The following is a 22,098-nucleotide window of genomic DNA, read 5'->3' as shown; positions in this document are numbered from 1 at the left end:
ATGCTTATGCTTCCAGTGTTCTTCATTACTCATTTCTTCCATGTTTACGACTTTATAGGAAGAAATGGACACAAGACCAAAGGTATCTTCTCTCCTCAACCGTATGGCCAATTATACTAATCTGACACAAGGAGCGAAGGAACATGAAGAGGCAGAGAACATCACTGAGGGGAAAAAGAAGCCCACCAAGGTGAGGCCTTAGGATAACAATGATAAATAAAAAGAGTCCCATATATAAGAAAGGAGGAACTATCCAGGGCATCACTCTGTGCTCCGTAACTATTGAATGCCTGCTTTAAGCCAGGCACTGTTCTGGGCACCGGGGTCATAGCAAAAAGAGAACCTACAACGTCCTGCTCTCATGCAGTCCGAATTCTGGTATGAAGAGATAGTTGTTAAACTGTATATTAGATGTTGATAAATGCTCTAACAAAAATATAAGCAGGGACAGATAGTAGCTACACTTGTGGCATATCATAGGCAGAGACTTGTCAGATCACTATGTTGTACGCCTGAACCAGTGTAACATTGTGTGTCAACTATACTTCAGTAATTAATTTTTTTTAAGGCAGGCTAAAGAGACTGCAACTGGCCAGCAAGAAAGCCAGGGCAGAAGGGGTTGCTATTGGAGAGAGGTTAGTCAGGGAAAGCCCTTCTGACTGTGATATGTGAGCAGAGACCTAACCAATGTGAGACAGTGAGCCTGGTTGGGAGAAGACCGTTGCAGGGAGAGGAAATAGCACTTCAGAAGAGGAGTGTCCATGCCCACCTGCTGATGCCATCTCTGTGGTGAAGTGGTTGGGTTTTTCAAAGACTACATTTCAGTTTTTCTCAAAATGAAAATACGGAACAAGGTAGCTTCCTGGTTGTTCAGGAATTAAATGACCCTCAGATCTTCATTTTACCAACTGTATTTACCAGCTACTATGAAAGATTTATACCACATTCGAAAGGAATTGCATCAAGTCATTATTCAGTTTAGATGAAAAGGGAAAGCTGATAGCTTCAAACTACAGAACATTTTAAAAGGGGGGGGATTGTGGTCAAATACTTATGTAAAAACATATGGGGACCTGTGTAAAGTAAAAATGTATAGTTCTAGGACTATTAAAAAGTATGGTGATTGACATTTATTAGATGGAGATTTTATATGTGCCTCTTCTAGGATATTCTGATTATCTCTGCCTAATAATTAATATGGTAGTTGGGAGCAAGTTTTTATACACAAGTAAAGGGATAAAAGCATGGCTTCTAGATGACTATATAATTTTTCTTTTGTCAACTTTCTTTCCAGACCCCTCAAATGGGTACTTTCATGGGTGTCTACCTCCCCTGTCTACAAAATATTTTTGGAGTGATCTTGTTTCTACGCCTTACATGGGTTGTGGGCACGGCAGGCGTTCTTCAGGCCTTCGCAATCGTCCTTATCTGCTGCTGCTGTGTAAGTCCTGAGTTGGCTCTTAGAAATCACCTGGAACGTTGCAAGAGCTCAAGATTATATGCACTTGACCTGTTTGAGAATAAAACAAAGGCTAATAGGGGAAGACTCATGATCTCAAAAGGAGAGATTATTTTGATATTAAAATCTGAAGGATTTTCAGTTATTTAGGGCCCACTCTTCACTGCTTAGATCTATAATATGATGTACTAGAAATTACAAAGGAAGACTTCTTTCTGGAGGGAGTAGGAGATGTAGTCCTTGACTTCAAAGAATTAAGAATACAAACCACTTGTATTGATGGCACCAAAGTTGTGATAGAAAATGATGCCGCACTACTCCAGTATAGTATGGAGAAACAAAATGGATTGTTGTTTAGGGTGAGGGGCGTTTGTTTTGTTTTCAAGTCTCATCTGTTCTCCCTTCCCTAGAAATTCAGGTGTGTTTTCCAGGTCCTCTCCCCACTGTACTGAGAACATTCTGATCTTCCTTGAATTTAAACTCCTCTTATGCATTATAAGTTGATTATTATAAAAAATGTATTTTTTTGTTCTGTTACCTGCTGACCTCTTTCATTACTGTCATTATTATACCCTCCTTGTGCATTAGGCTCACTGAGTACATACAAAGCAGGATAAGCAGAGATAGTTCCTATCATTAATAAATTAAAATTAACAGTACTACCTTCCCCCCCCCCTTTTGTTTTCTTAGTCTTAAAACTTCAAGGTCATGTTTGGCTCCTTGGTTACCTCTCACATCTAATCAGCTACCAGTGTCAATCAAGTCTCCCTCTGAAATCTCTTACCTACAACCCTTCCTTTATATTCCTGTTTTTTCACTGAACTGTAATAGCCTATTAACAAGTCACTCTGTCTTCATCTGCTCCCTGTCTGCAGTCCATTCTATACTCTGTTGCTCCCAGGCAATGTTTTCAAAATATAGTTTTTATTAGTTCAGAAGTCTTCAGTGGTTCCCTTCCTTACTGAATATTGTTCTTGTAATATCTAGTCCTTAGTCAGTTTCCAGTCTGTTTCCAAGTTAGCTAGGAGACCAGGGTGAGATCAGGGGTTTCTACTAGCCCCTAACCTACTGATTATGACATAGAACCATTTTAACAGAATACTCAAGATGATAGTAATTTGACTAGTGCAATGAGTTGAACCACATCATATTTCCATGCTATTAGGTATAACATCCAACTCCGTCCATAAAGTATGTAGAGTTAATTATTCAAACAGTGCTCTGAATTCCACAGATGGAAAGATAGTACAGAAATGTCATCTTTATAACAGTAACAGTCTTCTCCTTTCACTTCCTTTACAGACAATGTTGACTGCTATCTCCATGAGTGCCATTGCCACTAATGGAGTGGTGCCAGGTCAGTTGGCTAAGATTGCATTTCAGGGATTGTCAACAATTACTGTATGTTTATGCTGTGAAGCCAGAGGTGCAAACTTCCAAGGAACAGAGTACTATTTAGTCTGTTGGTCATAGGCATTCACACTCTTTGACTTTAGAATACATTCTTTAAGTCTCTTTATGTCCTAAACTAGGGGAACCTCACTCACTGTTGGTGGGAATAGAATCTGATCCAGCCACTTTGGAAAACAGTATGGGAGTTCTTCAAAAAATTGAAAGTAGAAATACCATATAATCCAGTAATTTCATTTCTGGGTATTTACCCAAAGAAAATGAAAACACTAGATCAAAAAGATATAGGTGCCCTTATGTATAGTGCTGTATTATTTACAATAACCAAGATATGGAAGCAACCTAAGTGTTCATCAATAGATGAATGAATACAGAAGTTGTGGACACATACACACAAAATAGAATATTACTCATCCATCAAAAAGAATGAAATCTTGCCATTTGCAACAGCACAGGTGAACCTAGAGATCCACTCATGCAAATGAAATAAGTCCAAGAAAGACAGATGCCATATGATTTTACTTATATGTGGAATCCAAATAAATAAATAAACAGACAAACAAAAACAGAGACTCATAAATACAAAGAACAAACTAGTGGTTGTCCAGGAAAAGAAGAGTAGAGGGATGAGCAAAATAAGTGAGAGGGAGGGAATAAGAGTTACAAACTTCCGGTTATAAAATAAGTCATGGGGATGAAAAATACAGCATAGGGAATACACTCAATAATATTGCAGTAACATTGTATGGTGACAGATGGTAACTGCACTTACTATGGTGTGCTTAATGTACAGAATTGTCAAACCACTATCATGTTGTACTATACCATTTATTAAAGTCAACCATACTTCAATTAAAATAAAAAGGAAAAAATCTCATCATGTTCTAAGCTAGAAGTCTTAATTTGTATCACATTCCTATCTTCTTTTAGTTAGGATATATATTATGGGGCTATCTCATGCCTGTAGTAAATATTCCTTGATATTTATCTAAGTAATACTGACAAGTTGAACTAGTTGGTGTGGAGCATTAGCTATGCAGTATATTAGAAAGGTTTTATCCTTTATTTCCCGTTAACAAATATATTTTTTATCAAAACATTGAGAGTTTTCAAAAGCTTGAAGCATTTATTCTTCTTATTTATGACTTTGTTTACATTCTTCTTACCGGTGTACTTTCTTTATCCTGCTTACATTCTATTTTGTCTTTTAGCTGGAGGCTCATACTTTATGATTTCCCGGGCCCTGGGCCCAGAGTTTGGTGGGGCTGTTGGCCTCTGCTTTTATCTTGGTACCACATTTGCAGCAGCCATGTATATCCTTGGTGCCATTGAAATTTTTCTGGTGAGTAATGGCTTAATTGTGGTCTACAGTGTAGAAAAGATAGAGATTTGGATTTATTTTGTTGTTTGGTAGCAAAACTTCTGAGAGATCCGCTGTAGAATCAAACAAATGATTCACTGTTAACTTGTCATTGACTTCCTGTTGTGAGTATAAGTCAGAATGGTTGAAAGTATCCACTGCCTGCCTACTGCTTCCCTTCCACCCGTTTACTAACACCCTACCCACCTCACCAAGAAGTGGAAGTCGTGAGGCAAGACACACTAACAGGGAAAAAGTAAAGTTTATCTTTTGTCATATCTTTATCCCCCAAAAATAAAATGTTTTTCATTTCTTTATTCACTGGATTATTATTATTTTTTTTTTTTTTTACTGTTTAAAATGATAGGTAAGTAGGAATAAGGTAGGACCTAAGGTAATCATTATAATTATTTTACATAACTCTTCAAATAAATTATTAATGCATTCTTTGCTGTTTCCTTTGGGAAATGCAGATATTCAGAACAACATGTAGCCTTAAAAAAAAAAAAAGGTCAATGCTATCCAGTTTTTGCAGGACTAGGTTAAGTCTCCAGTCATTTTCTATCTTAGCTTTTCTTTACTTTGTGAAAATAAATGCAAATTACAACAGCCCTTTTACTTGATGACTATAAAATGACCTCATTTTCTACTTCTTTCACTTAACAGGTATATATTGTCCCCCGAGCTGCCATCTTTCGTAGCGATGATGCACTCAAGGAATCAGCAGCCATGCTAAATAACATGCGTGTCTATGGCACCGCGTTCTTGGTTCTCATGGTATTGGTGGTATTCATCGGTGTGCGCTATGTGAACAAGTTTGCCTCACTTTTCCTGGCCTGTGTCATTGTGTCCATCTTGGCCATCTATGCTGGAGCCATCAAGTCTTCTTTTGCCCCTCCACACTTCCCGTACGTGTCTGCCTCTTACCGGCCATCATTACTGGGTAGTCATTGACAATATCTGGTGATGTGACCACTTCAAGTACAATTTCACAGTGTCCCTGAGATTTCACTTGTGGATAAGCTCAGTTAGCATCTAGGCAGGAAGCCTCCCCGCAAACTATGTCATGTCAATCCTCTTCCTTATGTCCCAGGCATAGAACTGGCAGCTGTAACCATCATTTGGATGTAGATACTGAGTTTTGTTTTAAAACCTCCTTATAATGGTTGTGCTTGCTTAAACTATTCATGAAGAGCTTTACAAATAATATAGTTATTACCGGCAAGCTTTGTAAAGTATTCAAAAGTTGGATTCCTGTTATTAATGAAATATCAAGAGAGTCAAAGAAACCTTAGCTCCTATTTAAATATTTGTAATTACCCTTTTTATTTTGCTGTTAATATCATAGCAGACTTTCTACTTATAAAATAAAGAGGAATACATGTCACATTTGCATATATATCTCTCTAGAGAGATTGTATTCCTTACCATAAGTAGTACAAGTACATTAAAGTATATTTTTTGAAGTAGCAATGGATTTGTACAGATAGGTGACTCCCAGGTCACCTGTTCTCTGTTTGACTAGTGGCATAGGGACTAACCAGCACTGAGTGTTTGTAATCTTGCTACAGAGATTGTCTTTAAGAAGCATCTGGATTATCAGGTATCAAACTTATCAGTCCTATGTTCATTAAACCTGATTACAGAAAAATAGTTTTTTCAAGATGAAAAGACAGATCCATAGAGATTAAATGACTTGCCCAAAAGTTAGTTAATGGCAGAGCACAAACATGAACACTTTGATTTCCTAACTCCTGGTGCAGTATTTCTTCTACTGTGCTAAATGATGTCAGTGATAAATTCCATCATCAGTTTTTAGTCTGCTCATTTATGGGCTACAACTAGCCGAAAGTACTGAAGGCTACTGGATGTCTTCACTTGAGAAATTCCACTTTGCCTTAAGTTCTTCTTTGATTCTTCTCTCTTTTGGTGGGTAAAAGGTCACGATGTGTGGTATTTTCTTTAAAATATTCCAGCAAAACAAGACAGAATTCCCTAGAGGAACACTAAACCAGACTGTGCAGTGTTGAGTTATCGAAGCTGAGTAATGGGTACATGGCTCATTATGCATGTAATGCTGTCATTTTGCAGATTTGAAAAGTTGCTTTGTTCCTCTTGAGAGTTACTTTAACTGTGGGTGTATTGTTCTTTTGTTCATATTTATAGCTCCGGGTTAAAGAAAAAAATAAAATCAGCAGTTATTATTTGTAATATCCTTAAATACCCTCACTCCCACTGGGTCTAGGCTTACGTTCAAAAATAGTTTTCTCTTAGGCCATAGTGGGATGTGCCTTCTATTTCAGCCAAGCTGTTTTTCTCAAAATGGTAGCCAGAAAGTTTGACCTTTAGCAGAACATTTTCAAAGGGGTTTTTAGGAACATAAGGCTTTTCTAGGCCAAAAAAATAGGGGAAAATTTTTTTTGTCAGAAGAACAAAAGGACTCTGGGATTCTTTTAGGCCTAACCATTGGTTAATAACCTAGAAAATTTGGAAGATGAGTAAGTACTGTGTCTTCAGATAGTTTTTGTATTTGAATTCTGTCACTACCACTCGAGTAGACTGCGTTATCTCCCTAAACTTCAGTTCCTCCATCCACAACATGGAAATACTCATGCATATTTTGTGAGATGGCTGTGAGGATTAAATTGCAGAAAATTTAAATCCCCATTTACAGAATGAGTCAATAAATGTTAGTTCTTTTCCCATCCATGACAGTAAAAGCTCTTAGAGATGAGGTGTTTTGTTTTGTTTTGTTTTTTAACTTTGCTAATCTAATTTACTAACCTATTTCTAACCTATCTTCTTTTCTTAAACGTTTTTACCTCCTTGCTTCATCTTTCTCTCTCTTTTCACTTAGGGTCTGCATGCTGGGTAACCGCACCCTTTCATCAAGACACATTGATATTTGCTCTAAGACCAAGGAAATTAACAACATGACAGTACCATCAAGGTTATGGGGCTTCTTCTGTAACTCAAGTCAGTTTTTCAATGCCACCTGTGATGAATACTTTGTTCACAATAATGTCACTTCAATCCAGGGCATTCCTGGATTGGCTAGTGGTGTCATTACAGGTAAGTTAGGAGGTATTTGAACAAGTTTTTTATTTGTTTCTGAGGAAAGCGGGCCTTTCAATCTTAGACTCTTATATTGTCCATGACGCCTCACTGCCATTGTATCACTTCTTGCTTAAGCTCAGCACACAGCTCCTAATTCAGCTTCTTTCTGCTTTTCTGTTAGTGAACTTCTCCTTTTTCAGGACTCCTTGCGGTGTTTTCTGTTAAAATTTCCCACCTTTAGAGAGCAGAGCTAAGCCAATCGCTTTTTGAACTGGGATAAAGTAATAAAATATTCTGTGTTACTGTAAAGTTGCCAATGTTCTTCCCACAGTGACAGCTAGAATGGAACTATTTCAGTGTCCCCACATGCACATGTGTGTTTTCCTAACTCAGCCCGATTTCTGAAGCTCTTTGCTTAAGTGACTTCTGTCTTAAATGTTTGGTCCACAATTTCTTTGCATGTAAGCAGGTTTACACTAAGGTGTTAGAAATAGCATTGATTACTAATTTTTAGAAAATAGGCTTTGCGGGGCACCCATCTTTAGTCTGATTAACTTTTACTAATTTGCATTTGTAAATTTAACTGTATTGTATGTACCAAAGCCTTTTGTCAAATTACATTTGAACCATTTGAGAAAGAGCATTAGGTTTTTATTTGTGTTTTATTATGTAATATATACATGTGTTCATGTAGAAACAAACATACCTTCAAACACTAGAAATGAGGAATCTGATTTAGAATGTTGTTTAGGTAGAAAATGAATTCCCTTCTTTCCATACTTCTGTTGCTTATATACCTTTTTCTTCCCTCTACAGAGAATCTTTGGAGTAATTACCTACCAAAGGGAGAGATCATTGAAAAGCCCTCAGCCAAATCTTCTGATGTCTTGGGCAGCTTAAACCATGAGTATGTCCTTGTTGACATCACCACCTCTTTTACTCTTCTGGTGGGGATCTTCTTTCCTTCTGTCACAGGTAAGCAGAAGGGCTGTTATCTATTTTAGCAGTTATCAGACCCAGAGAGTGATTTTCCTTAAGACACAGGGTTCTCAGATACCAGTCTTTGGTATCAGTATGAATATCAAAGTGTCCAGGAACTAAGAAATTAACTTGTTCTTTTTTCCTTCTCTAAAGGTATCATGGCTGGATCAAACAGATCTGGAGATCTGAAAGATGCTCAAAAGTCTATTCCCATTGGCACTATCCTCGCCATCCTGACCACCTCCTTTGTCTGTATCCTTGTCATGAATCCAATTTGAGTTTTAGTCATAGGCACATCTGTGGAATGAGGGCCATCAATATTTTTATCCTAGTAATAAAGATGTCTGCTTTCTATCAGCTCACTTCTCACTAGATAATCTACCCACCTCATCTCTAAAATTCAAGGAAAAATTTACAATAGTGAATCTACCAACTAATTTTGCTGATAGAAGAAATATCCTGTGTGTCTGCTTACTATTTCAGAGGGTTAGAGGTCAGTTTCCTTGACTCTCAGTATGGTAGATTTAAGCAATGTTGTCCTTTTTGGTGCCTGTATTGAAGGTGTTGTTCTCAGAGACAAGTGAGTAGTTGATTTCTTTGTAATATTTGTGTGTCTGTCTTCCAGTATATCAGATCACTGCCCCCAAGATGGTCATAAACTCAAAACCTAACCTGAGGTTTATATCTTGACTAACAATTAGAAAATATATGTATATAGTTCCCAAAAAGGTTAGTGAATAATAAGTACTAGTTACATTGTTATAAATAAGTGAGATGCCATGAATATAGCTCTTTCATGAAGTAGTGAATTTGTCTGAATAACAAGGAGTTGTCTGTAGTACATTAAAAGCTGTTGGAAAACTAAGACCAAAAGTAGAGGAAAGCACGTTAAAAAAACAAACAAAACAAAAACTTTGAAGTGTCTCTAGCATCTCTTTCTAGCATCTCTTCTATGAGATATAAGTATGTGTCTGTTTAGCATTCTAAATAAAATCTTGGAATTTTCTTCATTTCGTTCATGAAGGCTGCTGGGTGTTTTTCCTTTCCTCACACCTATGAGCAAAAAACAAGTTTTTGTAAGAGATTCTTAGAAAAATCTTTCCCCTAAATCTGCTAGATCTCTTCCCATTTTCCCCGTCTGGAGGAATTACAAGCCTCACCATTCACCCTTTCTCAAAACAGAAATGTAGGTGCCATCCTAGACTTTCCCCAGTTCTCTCATCCAGTTGGTTTCTAAGCCCTGTGAATTCCACCTTTCATCTTAATAGATCTCCTTTTCGCTCTTTATCCCCATCCCTTTGCACAGACCTTCAAGATCTTTTTCCTGGATTATTGTAATTACCTCTCTTTCAGTTTTATCACCTTCTAATCCTTCTTCCATGCTGCCACCAGAATGATTTTTCTACAACACAAAATGAGATCATACAAACCTTCCTGCTTCACAGCCTGCCGAGCCCATTACTTCAGTCCGGCCCTGTTTACCTTTTTCTCATGTCATCTCCCATCATTCCCTCATAAAGTCCACGTGCTCTAGCCATAACTTGGAGTTAAATATGCCTTGTTTCAGATTCCCATCCAGCCACACATTTGTCTGTGCAGTTTCCTTTGCTTAGAATGGGTAACTCCCGCCTGGCAGCCACATGAATCCTTGAAGACTAGACTAAATGTCTTCTGTCCTGTGAAGCTTTCCCATACTTACCCAGCAGAGATACCCACTCCCCTCCTTGTTTAGCCACTACAGTATTACACTTACCATATATATGTATTGTAGCTTTTCATATCACTCTTCCTGACTAGATTGAGTTCTTTTAGGACAGGAACCCCAGTAAATAATATATACATATTGCTGACAAAAATAAGTAGCACAGTTTACTATTACTATACTATTGTCGCTGAAAATATATGGGTTCGTAGAGGTTTGGTAAATTACACCATAATATAAAAAGTATTGAAAGTATAAGCTGGAATACCACTTTGGAAAACTGTTGGTCATTGTCTCCTAAAGTTGAACATGCATGTACCTTATGACCTGGCACTTCCACTGCTAGGTAGATCCAACAGAAATTCATGCACATGTGCGTTAAGAATCATGCACGAGAATTTTCACAGCAGTATTGTTACTAATAGTCAAAATCTGGATATAGTTCACATGTCATCAGTAGTAGAATGGATAAGTTATGTATTCATGCAATGGGAAATCAGAGCAATGAAAATAAATAAGCCACAGCTATATATACACCCACACAAAAGGATGAATTTCAGAAAGTTAAGTGAAAGAAACCAAGCACAAAACACATATATTGTGTTTCATTTATTTAAAGTTTAAAAACAGGTAAAACTACATAGTATTAACAGGATAGTGATGGGGGAAGGGCTAGTGATAGCAAGTGGGCATAAGAGAGACTGGGGTTCTGGCAGTTTTCTATTTCTTGACTAGATAGTAGCTACATAGATGGTTTGTGAAAATTTATTGAAATGTACATTTGTTTTTTGCACATTACTTTTTGTGTGTGATTCTTAATAAAAATGGTTGAAACCAAAAATAAACAGATGAGATGCCATGTTTCACCCATCAAATTAGCATTGACTTTTAAAATTTTAATATAAGGCTGGTGTGAAATAGATACATGCTATAAAACTTAAACCTTCATATACTTCCAGTGGGAATAAAATTTATTATAACCTTTCTGGAAAGCAGTTAGATAGTGATTTTGAAATATTTTAAGATACTGAAATGCGATTTCATCCTTTTTATTGCGATGACTACCTCTTAGAAATCTGCCATAAGGAAAAAAAACCTGAAGTGCGAATGTAGATATGTGCACAAAGATGTTAATCACAGTATTTTCTATAATACAAAATAACCACTAGAGGAATGGACTGTGTAAATTATGATGCAATATTATTAAAACCACTAAGATTTTCATTCATAAAGAGCTTTTCATGACATAGGAAAATGTAAGTTTAAAAAGAATATGGAATTATAGGTATAGTGTGATCTCCTCTATATTTTAAAAAACATAGTAAAGAGACTACAATGTACAAAGTGTGCTAAATATTACCAGTTATGTTATCGTGATGGATTTCCTCCCTGCTTTTTATTTTTTGTATTTTTCCAACTTTTCTGCAAAGAGCAGATATTTTGATATTTTGAAGGGAAAAGCTATAATTGAAGCTTAGCTTATTTTCTGGCTCTTCAGGTTATTTTCTTAATATAGGTTAATAATTAGCCTTTTGATCAAATCTACCCACCTTTACATTTCTTAATTTTCATGTCTATCTCCATTCAGTTCTCTAAAAATTATAAATAGAAAAAAATTGGGTGATACTTTTCTAGGCTTTCAGTCTGTAGTTACTTCCCAGTTAAATTTCCCCACTCTTATTTCTCTCCCAGGTTTGGGGATGCTGTGAAAGGTAATCTGGTGGTGGGTACCTTATCTTGGCCATCCCCATGGGTGATTGTTATTGGCTCCTTCTTCTCCACATGTGGGGCTGGACTTCAGAGTCTCACAGGTGCACCAAGGCTGCTCCAGGCTATAGCCAAGGATAACATCATACCCTTTCTGAGGGTGAGTGATCTTTCCCATGCCCTCTTCTTATTTCTCAGATTTTATGAGAAACTGTCATCTTCATATGCTTACGAATTATTAGAGCATATAATACGAAGACCTGGGTTTTTAGTACAAAACACTCAATCTCGATGAGGGATGAGTTTATATGTGAGTGGGTAAAGGTATTTTTAAAAATATCACAGCTGGAGTTTGGGTTTGGGGTTTTTGTTTTTTGTTTTTTTTGAGAGAGAGAGCGTAAGCAGGAGAGGGACAGGGAGAGGGGAGGGGGGAACAGAGGATCCAAATCAGGCTCTGCGTGCTGACAGCAGCAAGCCACAGTAGGATGCTCAACTGACTGAGCCACCCAGGCACCCCGAAATATCAACAGTCATTAACACCATCATCTTTCATATATCTGAAACTGTAACATGGAGGAATCAGGGAGCATTGACTCAAACACTTCCCACATTCCTGTGTCTGATATTTCCCTTCTCTGTACAGGTTTTTGGTCACAGCAAAGCCAATGGGGAACCTACCTGGGCTTTACTTCTAACTGCCGCCATTGCAGAGCTGGGAATCCTTATCGCCTCCCTGGATCTTGTGGCCCCAATTCTTTCTATGTAAGAGCTAGTTCCTCTGTTCACTTTTTCTTGCTTAAATGATACATAATACATGTTGATTTCCATCAGGTGTATAACAGTTGTGGTAAAAGAGTGAGCCAAGTACTGGTATATAACTTCGCCTAAATAGTATATATTGCTAAGAAGTTTCGTGTAAGGCTTTTATAAATTGTCATGGCTTCTTCCTACCTGTATAACTTGAAAAGTTCTTTTCCTTCCTTTGTGATTCATCATCAACTAGTTGTAGTTTTTACTGCTACTGTTAGGTTGGATCCTTTAGCTGGGACTTAGTGTTGACTTAATACCTACCTGGCACTGGGCAGCATGGTAGGAATACAGAGGTGAATGACACAATCCTAAGAAACTGATGATAGATAAAGAGACCAGTGATCTTTGTACAGTGTGATGAGAACTGTGGTAAAGGTGAACAGCGTCATAAGAACTCTAAAGGGAGGCACCTAAGTGGACTGAGACTCAAGAAAGGTTTACTACTTGCATCTTGAAGGAGGACTGGTGATTAACTCAGCAACTGAATAGTGAGATGTCCCAGGCATGGAATGTGTGTGAAGGAACTGAGGAATGAGATAATGTAGCACATCTGAGGATTGAAAGTAGTTTGGCTTAATAGAATGGAGGGTGCCTGTTGTGAGCTAGCCGAGCAGAGAAGTAGGTAGAGCCAGGTCACAAAAGACCCAGAACTTTTCCCTGGAGGGAGGGAATGATCCTTTGAGAAGAGAATGGCCATATTTATGGTTTAGAATGATCAATTTGGTATAAAAGATAAGTGTGAAGGAGGCTAAAATTGAGCTGGGAATGAATGCTAACTGGAAGCTTATTTAACTAATCCAGCAAGGAATAAATGAGAGCCTGAACAAAGATAATAGTAATAGAGATGGGAAGGAGGGAAAAGGTTTAGAAATGTGTAAATAGGTAGAATCCACAGGACTTGATAAGTCAATTTGGAACAAGGATGTGTAACAAAGAGGACACTGGGATTTTTCCAAGAACAACTGGGTAAAGAGTGGTTGTGTCTTCACTGAAGGAGAACACAGGAAAATGAGCAAGTTTGTGGGGAGAAGTTTAAGTTTCTCTACATCCTAGTCTTAATCAGGGGCTAGTGGGCTAGAACAGAGGCTTAACTACAACAAAGGTCTGCATTTAAAATAATGCCCAGTGGCTTAGTCAGTTGAGCATCTGACTCTTGGTTTTGGCTTAGGGTCTGATCTCACAGTTCATAGGTTCCAGCCCCACATTGAGCTTCATGCTGACAGCATGGAGCCTTCTTGGGATTCTCTTGTCTCCCTCTCTCTCTCAAAAATTAATAAATAAACTCAAAAAAATAAAATAACCCTTGAAGAATCATTTTACAGTAATATTCATGCCTCTTACTTTGTTTAATCTGCCAGGTTTTTCCTCATGTGTTACCTCTTTGTGAACTTGGCATGTGCCTTGCAAACATTACTTCGAACACCCAACTGGAGACCCCGGTTTCGCTACTACCACTGGTAAGTCTGCTCTTTTTGTTCTTCTTTCCCACATTTGGAGAGAACCCATCATTGAACTAGGAAACTAGGAGATTCTGGGTTGTCAATATAATTTTTCTTGGTCAGCCATTCCATACTGTTGCGACTTGCAGTGCTTACCTGAATTTCCATCATCCTACCATGTTTTCTTCATAGGTCACTTTATAACTTCTAACACCCTCTTGAGGATAAAGATCAAAACTATGAAATAAATATTTCCAGCCTGCTGCATTCTTCAGGTTAAACCAACCTACCCTTTGCAGATCTGTTTTCTGTTTACCTCTTAGCTAAGCACTGGACTTCATCCCTTTCTATCTTTATTCTCATACTGTCATCCATTTTCATTCTCGAACTCTCTTTTGACAGTTTCATTTAGCAGGTAAGAGCACGAGCTATAGCATCAGATGACCTTAGCTTAATGTCAGCTCTACTGTTTCATAGCTTTGTAACTTTTAACAAAGCACATAACCACACAGAATTCAAGTTTATTCATTTGTAGAATGGGACTGATAGTATTACGTATCCCACAGGGTTGCTTTGAGATGATCTGAAGTGCTCAGCACAGTGCCTGCTACGTGGTGAAACTCTCAGTGGAAACGTCACTACAGCCGCTGCTGCTGTGTTGGCATCTCCTCAGTCCTAAAGGAGTCATTACGCTTTTCGCTGCCATCCCATCTCTTCCTCATTTCTTTTCTGTCATGGCTAAAGGTTCTCTAATAGGTCCCATATGGACCTGTTGCTACATTCCTCTTTGCTTTTTCTTTGACCCTTTCCTGGCTTTACTTACCAGTGATGAGCAGTAATGTGACCTTTATCTGGCAGAAAATTAGATCCTCACTGATTTTATCGCCTCTAATCCAATTTCTAGCTTTAACCTTAATCAAAAGTTCACTGTGAACTTTTTTGTGTTACTATTTTGCTTTTGTTTTCTCTTTATCCTGTTTTTACTGGAGCCTAATCTTTCCAGATTGAGCTCTCCTGCTCATTCTTTGAGATTCATCATAGAGCTAAGAAGTTCATTCTATACACAGAAGAACTGCAATAAACATGATTGTTCACCTAATCTATTTGCTTAAAACAAGCATTTTATCATTCTCTGCCATGTTTCTCTTAAGTAAGAAAACTAACACCAGCTTTCCTTCAGTGGGTTCTACACGTATGCTAATAAACATTCATAAGGTAAAGATCAATATCTACATGAAATATCTACATGAAATACTTTTTTTAGAGATCATCACGTTAATAATTCTGACTATATGCCCCATCCCTGTTTCACCTAGTAGGTATTAATTATCCTCACAACTACAGATAACTTTGTTGAATCATGGTTGTTTATATGTTTTTCCAGCAATGGGACATATCAGCACAAAGGATGGTTTGGGCCTCAGCACAGGCCACGATAAAACAACTATAAAAATTGAGAAAAATCATTTAGAAACTTTTATAGCAATTTGACATTGTCATAACATCCAGGCATATAGTAATTTTTCTAACAAATCCTTTTTATTGCATTTTACAAAAGTTCACTCTGCAATATATTAGAATTAAAAAATTAATAACAATTTCTCACCAGTTTGAGAAGCACCTCTAGCATAGGCTTCTTTTTTAGTTGCTTAGGAAAGCACTTTTTTCGTTTGTGTTTTTGTTTTTAATTTTCTAGGGCCCTCTCTTTCATGGGAATGAGTATCTGTCTGGCTCTGATGTTCATTTCTTCCTGGTATTACGCTATTGTAGCTATGGTGATAGCTGGTATGATCTACAAGTACATCGAGTACCAAGGGTGAGTTTGTGGATGTGACCTTGATTACTGATAAAAGTATCCACACCAACTAGTTTGGTTAGAGCCAGCCCAATGGAAATTGCATTAAGGATCCAGATAACCTCATTCATCTGTAACTAAATTTTGTATCCCCGACTCTCCTAGCCGTCTTACAAGACACAAGCTTACAGATACAACAAAGGGAACCTATTGAGAAAATATGAACAGATCAGTGAAAAAAAATAACTGAAAGGACATGTCGAAATAATAATGATAAGTATGAAAGTATAACAAATATAAATATTTTTGCTTATCACCTCAGTCAAGGTATTATTTTTGAAATGAAAAAGAAGTTAATTCTGAAAAACTGTAACAACTAAGACTTCAGTAACAGTTTCCAAAAATTAGGAGTAAATAACACTCTGGTTCAGAAGATTACATTGAGTTTCCCTTTCTCTCCATTATTTTCAGAGTAAATTGAACTTTGGGTCTGCAGTCATTTTATTCTCCAAATTGCTATTTTACATTATTGCTTTTAACAGGTACATAGAAGGACAAATGAGTGATCCTTCCAGCCTTTATTTTGAACTATTTATTGTGCAGTGCAGTCCATCACTGAAGGGCAGTGCGGATCTGCTTATAGAGGGTTCATTATGTTAATAAAGAGCATTTAGTTAATATGAGTTTTAATTTTCTGTCTTGTGCATATGTTACTTTAAGATAAAGAAAAAATAAACTTTATGTTTTGAAATTGTACTTCCTGTAGTTTAAATCTGTCTCTACTCTTTTCTTTTTTTCTCCCAGAGCGGAGAAAGAATGGGGTGATGGAATCCGTGGGCTGTCCCTCAGTGCAGCCCGATTTGCTTTGCTTCGGCTGGAGGAAGGACCTCCACACACTAAAAACTGGAGGTAAAGAAATCAACAGAGCCTAGTGGTGTGGTGTTTGGCACATGGTTAACACACCCAACCGTGTGTTTCAGGATGACAGGATAAGGAATTGAGGCGGCTCAAAGAACTGGTGTAATATATCTGTTTTGAACAATTCCAAATCCTTCATCTTGATTCCCTTTTCTTCTTGTGGTGTCTGATCTAGACTTCTACCATTTTTATTGTTTGTTGCAGATTGATCAATCTGCAGTGATACTGCAGTGATACAGGATTCAAAATCACTATACCCTCATCCTGTCCTTTCCTTTCCTTTAATCTCTCCCTTCTGCCCAGTTACATGTTTTATCCAGATCTCCTCAAGTAAATGCTAGAATCCTCATTCTGTTCCCCAAACCGAAAGTCTTTTCTCCTTCCCCACCCCACCCCTCCTGCCAACCTCTTTACAGGCCTCAGTTGCTTGTATTGCTGAAACTAGATGAAGACTTACACGTCAAGCATCCTCGCCTCCTCACCTTTGCTTCACAGCTTAAAGCAGGAAAGGGCCTCACTATTGTGGGCTCTGTTATCGTGGGGAACTTCCTGGAGAACTACGGGGAAGCTCTAGCTGCTGAGCAGGTAAGAAAGAGTCAAGGCCTACTGACTTAGTGGAATGTAGCTTATGGTTTTGTGATGTAAAGTTATAAGATGTTGTATTTCTAAATTAATCCCTTTCCTGAGTGATCCAGGTTGTTTCCTTCTTGGTGCTTGCTTTCGAACAATCATATTCTCCCAAATAATAAGATGAACCAGAAAACAGTAATTTATTCTTTCCATTTAGAGAGCACTACTGGGGCACCTGGTGGTTCAGTCAGTTAAGCATCCAGCTCTTGATTTTGGCTCAGGTCGTGATCTCAGGGTTCATGAGATCATCGGGCTCTGTGCTGACAGCATGGAGCCTGCTTAGGATTCTCTCTCTCCCTCTCTCTCTCTCTCTCTCTCTGCCCCTCCCCCCTTCAGAATAAACAAACATTTAAAAATAAATAAATAAAAATAAAAAGCACTACTAAACTCTTAAGATTATTAAGGCTGAGCACTATTTCCAAACATTGGTTGAGTCAGGCCTCAGAGAGGTCCTTTAAATAAGTCTGTCCCTTGAACTGTGGAGATGGTTCTGCTCAATCTGGTGACAACGAAGAGTGGTAAACAACTTTTTTTCCTCCTTAGCAGTCTACATGGCATTGTGAGCAAGATTCCTTTGCTTTACTTCTGGTTAACTTGCCAAGTATAACCTCTCCTTAAAGAAGAAAGCAGTTTTCACTCTAATGCTTATTATAATTGATAGAACCAACCCTGTTGTTCGGACAGATGTTCAATTACATTTCAAAAATTTTACTGGGTTGCATTTTGGAATACTTTGAAACCCTAAAAACTAGAAATAATGAAGAAGCATTAGTGCAGGATGATAAATATAAATAAAAAGCACAGGATTGGAAATCAAGAGACCTTGCTTATATTACCCTAGCTACACCACTGATGTAATCTGTGCCTTTGGGAAAATCATTTCTTCTTTCTGCACCATTATTCCCTTCACCTTTCCACCAGGAGAGCAGAGTAAAAGTAAATGAAATATTATCTCCAAATTGGCCTGAATAAATAATAGTAAAGCAAAGACAAGTGTCATCAATAATCATTTTTAAAATATCAAAAAAGGTACAGAAATAGGAGAAACCAAAAAGAAAACATACCTGAAAAGAAAACAAATTCTTAAGTGAAACTGAATCATCAGATTGAATTTCTAGTAATATGAGTCAGGGTATCACGGCAATTGAGGAAAGAAGGAGATCATGTTTACACTCACCCTAGTCGGTTAAGAAAGAGTATTGAATATTCACTTTGTGAAACCCCTGTTCTTGATTTGTCTTGTATGTTACAGAGAAGGAAAAGGCAGAAACTCCCTATAGTCAACCAGCAGTATGTGTAGTAAGCACTTAGAGAAAAAGGCAAAGGATAATGAAACTCCATCGGATTAATTTTAACTTTTTGGACGTTTCTGTAGGAGATATGGTCTTATGCAGAGTTTGTTAAAGAGGAGGAGAATATAATAAAGAGAAGAGTAATAAATAAAAAGGTTCAGTGTGAAGCAATTCAGTGTTGAGGTTATCTTTTCCAGACCATAAAGCATCTAATGGAGGCAGAGAAGGTGAAAGGGTTCTGCCAGCTGGTGGTGGCGGCCAAGCTGAGAGAGGGCATTTCCCACCTCATCCAGTCATGTGGCCTTGGGGGCATGAAGCACAACACCGTGGTGATGGGATGGCCTAATGGCTGGCGCCAGAGTGAAGATGCTCGAGCTTGGAAGACTTTTATTGGTACAGAACACTTTTCATTTTATCCTGAGGGCCCAAAGAGGGGATAGACCTATATCCCTGTTACCTTAACCCCACCCCATAGCCTCCTAAAGTGGAGATTGTGCCATTGTTGAAGCAGAGTATTATAAGGGCACCTAAATGACTGCTAACAGTAATAACCTTACTCTACTCACCCCTCCACCTTTACCTTATGTTCATGAATTGTTTATCTCTGTCATGTATTATGTTGGGAGTTATTACTGAAATTGCCATATTTTCACTTACGATCTCCTATGATTGACATTCTCACAGGAATTGGAAGGATCGTCTTTAATCAAAATCTCCAAAATTCACATATCCTGCCTCCTCCCCAGAAATGTAGTGATCAGAATATATCTAGTAACATAAATCATGGTTCTGAATCTAATTGTGTTATTCAGGTTTTTCTCAATGATTGTTGTTGCTCAATGAGGTATAACCTACTATGTAAACAGAACACCTTGCTTAAAGAAGTGTAAAAAAAAAAAAGTAAGGGCACCTGCTTGGCTTAGTCAGTTAAGTGTCCACCTCTTGGTTGCGGTTCAGGTCATGATCTCACAGTTCGTGGGATCAAGCCCCATGTCGGGCTTTGTGCTGAGAGTGCGGAGCCTGCTTGGGATTCTCTCTCTCCCTCTCTCTCTGCCCCTCCCCCACTCATGCTCGCTCGCTCTCTCTCAAAATAAATAAACTTAAAAAAAAGTGTAAAAAAAAGCATTATCCTTGGGGCACTTGGGTGGCTCAGTCAGTTAAGCAGCTGACTCTTGATTTTGGCTCAGGTCATGATCTCATAGTTCATTAGATCAGGCCCCATGTCAGGCTCTGTACTGGTAGCTCAAAGCCTGCTTAGGATTCTCTCTCTGTCCCTCTCTGCCCCTCCCCTGTGCTCTCTCTCTTGCTCTCTCTCTCTCTCAAAATAAATAAACAATCTGACATGGTGGGAAGCAAGGCAGGCCTCTCTGTTGATCCTGATTCTGTTTTCTCCCTAGGCACAGTTCGAGTGACAACTGCTGCCCATCTGGCCCTGCTGGTGGCTAAAAACATCTCCTTCTTTCCCAGCAACGTGGAGCAGTTTTCTGAGGGCAACATTGATGTGTGGTGGATTGTGCATGATGGGGGGATGCTCATGCTCTTACCATTCCTACTTAAACAGCACAAGGTATTTTAGACACTTTTTGAAAAAAGTCTATCTCCCTTAATTAAGTTTTGTCCTGGTTCACTAGACAGATCCTTCCTCTTTGATTCTATAGTGTTGGGGCTTAGGATCAGAAGAGTTGGGGATTATTCTTAGCTTTCCTATGATCCCAGTTTCAACCTTATGAGAAATGGTTTTGTAGTTGGTACCTACCTATTTCCACATGAAATTCAGCAAATTAATAAAGTTCCATATGAGCCGCTGGAAAAACATTAACAAATGAACACATCTGTTAAAAAAAAAAATACCAAAGTCTCTCAAATACTGGAAACCTACATACAGGTGTATGGGTGTGTGTGTATCTCATATACATGCTCAGGGAGACTGGGTGGCTCAGGCAGTTAAGCATCCAAATTCGGCTTAGGTCACGATCTCACTGTGAATTGGGGGCCCACATGGGGCTCTCTGCTGTCAGTGCGGAGCCCGCTTCGGATCCTCTGTCCCCCTCTCTCTGCCCTTCCCCCACTTGCACTTTTTTTTCTCTCTCTCAAAAATAAAAAAATAAACATTATATATATGCTCATCCTTTGGTAAGACTAATTAAACTGAAATTAAAAATAGTAAGGGGCGCCTGGGTGGTTCAGTCGGTTAAGTGTCCAACTTTGGCCCAGGTCATGATCTCACGGAGAGTTCGAGCCCTGCATCAGGCTCAATGCTAACAGCTCAGAGCCTGGAGCCCACTATGGATTCTGTGTCTCCCTTTCTGTTTGCTCCTCCCCTGCTCTCTCTCTCTCTCTCTCTCTCTCTCCCCTTCAAAAATAAATAAACATTCAAAAAAAAAACTTAAAAAAAAATAGTTAGCTATTATAGTCTCTCTGGTACCATCAGTATTCTACCTGAATACAGCACCCTCTTAAGGTATCATATATCATCTTTTGCCAGTTTTTTTCTTGTTAGGAAATTAAGAACCTCTTTAAAATGTTTTAAGTGTGTTTCTTAGTCAAGCTTTTGCCCCAGTACCATAATTTAGCAAGTAAGAAACTGGAAACAAATACCCTGATACTACAGCAAGGTTGTCTAAAAAAATGGCTTGCGTTTTAGGAAATAATTCTTTTTTTTTTGCCTTCTTGCCTCTCACTTTCCATTTCTGTATGGTAATTTCTCAGGTGTGGCGAAAATGCAGCATACGGATCTTCACAGTAGCCCAGTTAGAAGACAATAGTATTCAGATGAAGAAGGACCTGGCCACCTTCCTCTATCACCTGCGCATTGAGGCAGAGGTGGAGGTGGTGGAGATGGTGAGAAAGAGTTTGAGATCACAAAGACCACCCTTCCCCCACTTCCTACCCTGTCTTCCTAGAGCTTTTTCTGGTTTGGGAACTTGTTCAGCTGCAAATATGAATTAATCCCTTAGTTCCAACAAACCCCTAATATATAGTGATATATTGGGGCGCCTGGGTGGCTCAGTCGGTTAGGTAGCCGACTTCGGCTCAGGTCATGATCTCACGGTCTGTGAGTTCAAGCCCCACGTCGGGCTCTGTGCTGACAGCTCAGAGCCTGGAGCCTGTTTCGGATTCTGTGTCTCCCTCTCTCTGACCCTCCCCCGTTCACGCTCTGTCTCTCCCTGTCTCAAAAATAAATGAAACGTCAAAAAAAAAAAATTAAAAAAAAAAAATTTTAATTTATGTACGCGTGGTAAAGTCACACATAGCTTTTTGTTTTGTTTTGCTTTAATAACCTGGCAGTAAAAAGAAAATTTTTTTAAAGTAGTTTGTGCTTTGGAAACATATGTAATGGTTAGCTTATGGAAGACTCTCAGGGCTTCTATATTTGATCTACAGTCCATAAAATTACATAGCTCAGTGCCTGGACAAAACAGGGGTGAAACTTAGGTTGATGTTGTGATACTTTCTCTGGTTTAGTGAGTGGAAAAGAAAACTCTGGCTGATCCTTGTTTCTCCTTTGTGCTTATTGCCCATGCTGCGTGTGATCCGT

General features: G+C 38.4%; 1 protein-coding gene across 4 annotated transcripts in view; it reads left to right on the top strand.

The window, feature by feature from the left end:
• SLC12A6 (solute carrier family 12 member 6) overlaps positions 1-22,098 on the top strand; it is an 86,256-nt gene that overhangs the window by 61,430 nt on the left and 2,728 nt on the right. For 3 of the 4 annotated variants that reach the window (XM_047075366.1, XM_047075365.1, XM_047075368.1), the window contains 18 exons: positions 59-190; positions 1,295-1,441; positions 2,762-2,816; positions 4,081-4,211; positions 4,896-5,137; positions 7,087-7,301; positions 8,103-8,261; positions 8,421-8,519; positions 8,790-8,847; positions 11,662-11,836; positions 12,320-12,438; positions 13,845-13,943; positions 15,622-15,741; positions 16,525-16,629; positions 17,055-17,223; positions 18,758-18,953; positions 19,958-20,127; positions 21,270-21,401. In XM_047075366.1, coding sequence (XP_046931322.1) covers positions 59-190; positions 1,295-1,441; positions 2,762-2,816; positions 4,081-4,211; positions 4,896-5,137; positions 7,087-7,301; positions 8,103-8,261; positions 8,421-8,519; positions 8,790-8,847; positions 11,662-11,836; positions 12,320-12,438; positions 13,845-13,943; positions 15,622-15,741; positions 16,525-16,629; positions 17,055-17,223; positions 18,758-18,953; positions 19,958-20,127; positions 21,270-21,401 — 2,523 coding nt within the window. Of the gene's footprint in view, positions 1-58; positions 191-1,294; positions 1,442-2,761; positions 2,817-4,080; positions 4,212-4,895; positions 5,138-7,086; positions 7,302-8,102; positions 8,262-8,420; positions 8,520-8,789; positions 8,848-11,661; positions 11,837-12,319; positions 12,439-13,844; positions 13,944-15,621; positions 15,742-16,524; positions 16,630-17,054; positions 17,224-18,757; positions 18,954-19,957; positions 20,128-21,269; positions 21,402-22,098 lie in introns of those variants that run through there. The other variant, XM_047075367.1, reaches the window with a different exon arrangement.

Source organism: Lynx rufus, unplaced genomic scaffold (assembly GCF_022079265.1).
Source record: "Lynx rufus isolate CCGP_SWC_20201006 ecotype Redwood Valley unplaced genomic scaffold, mLynRuf1.p SCAF_13, whole genome shotgun sequence".
Taxonomy (NCBI): domain Eukaryota; kingdom Metazoa; phylum Chordata; class Mammalia; order Carnivora; family Felidae; genus Lynx; species Lynx rufus.
This window is presented reverse-complemented; position numbering and strand designations above follow the sequence as displayed.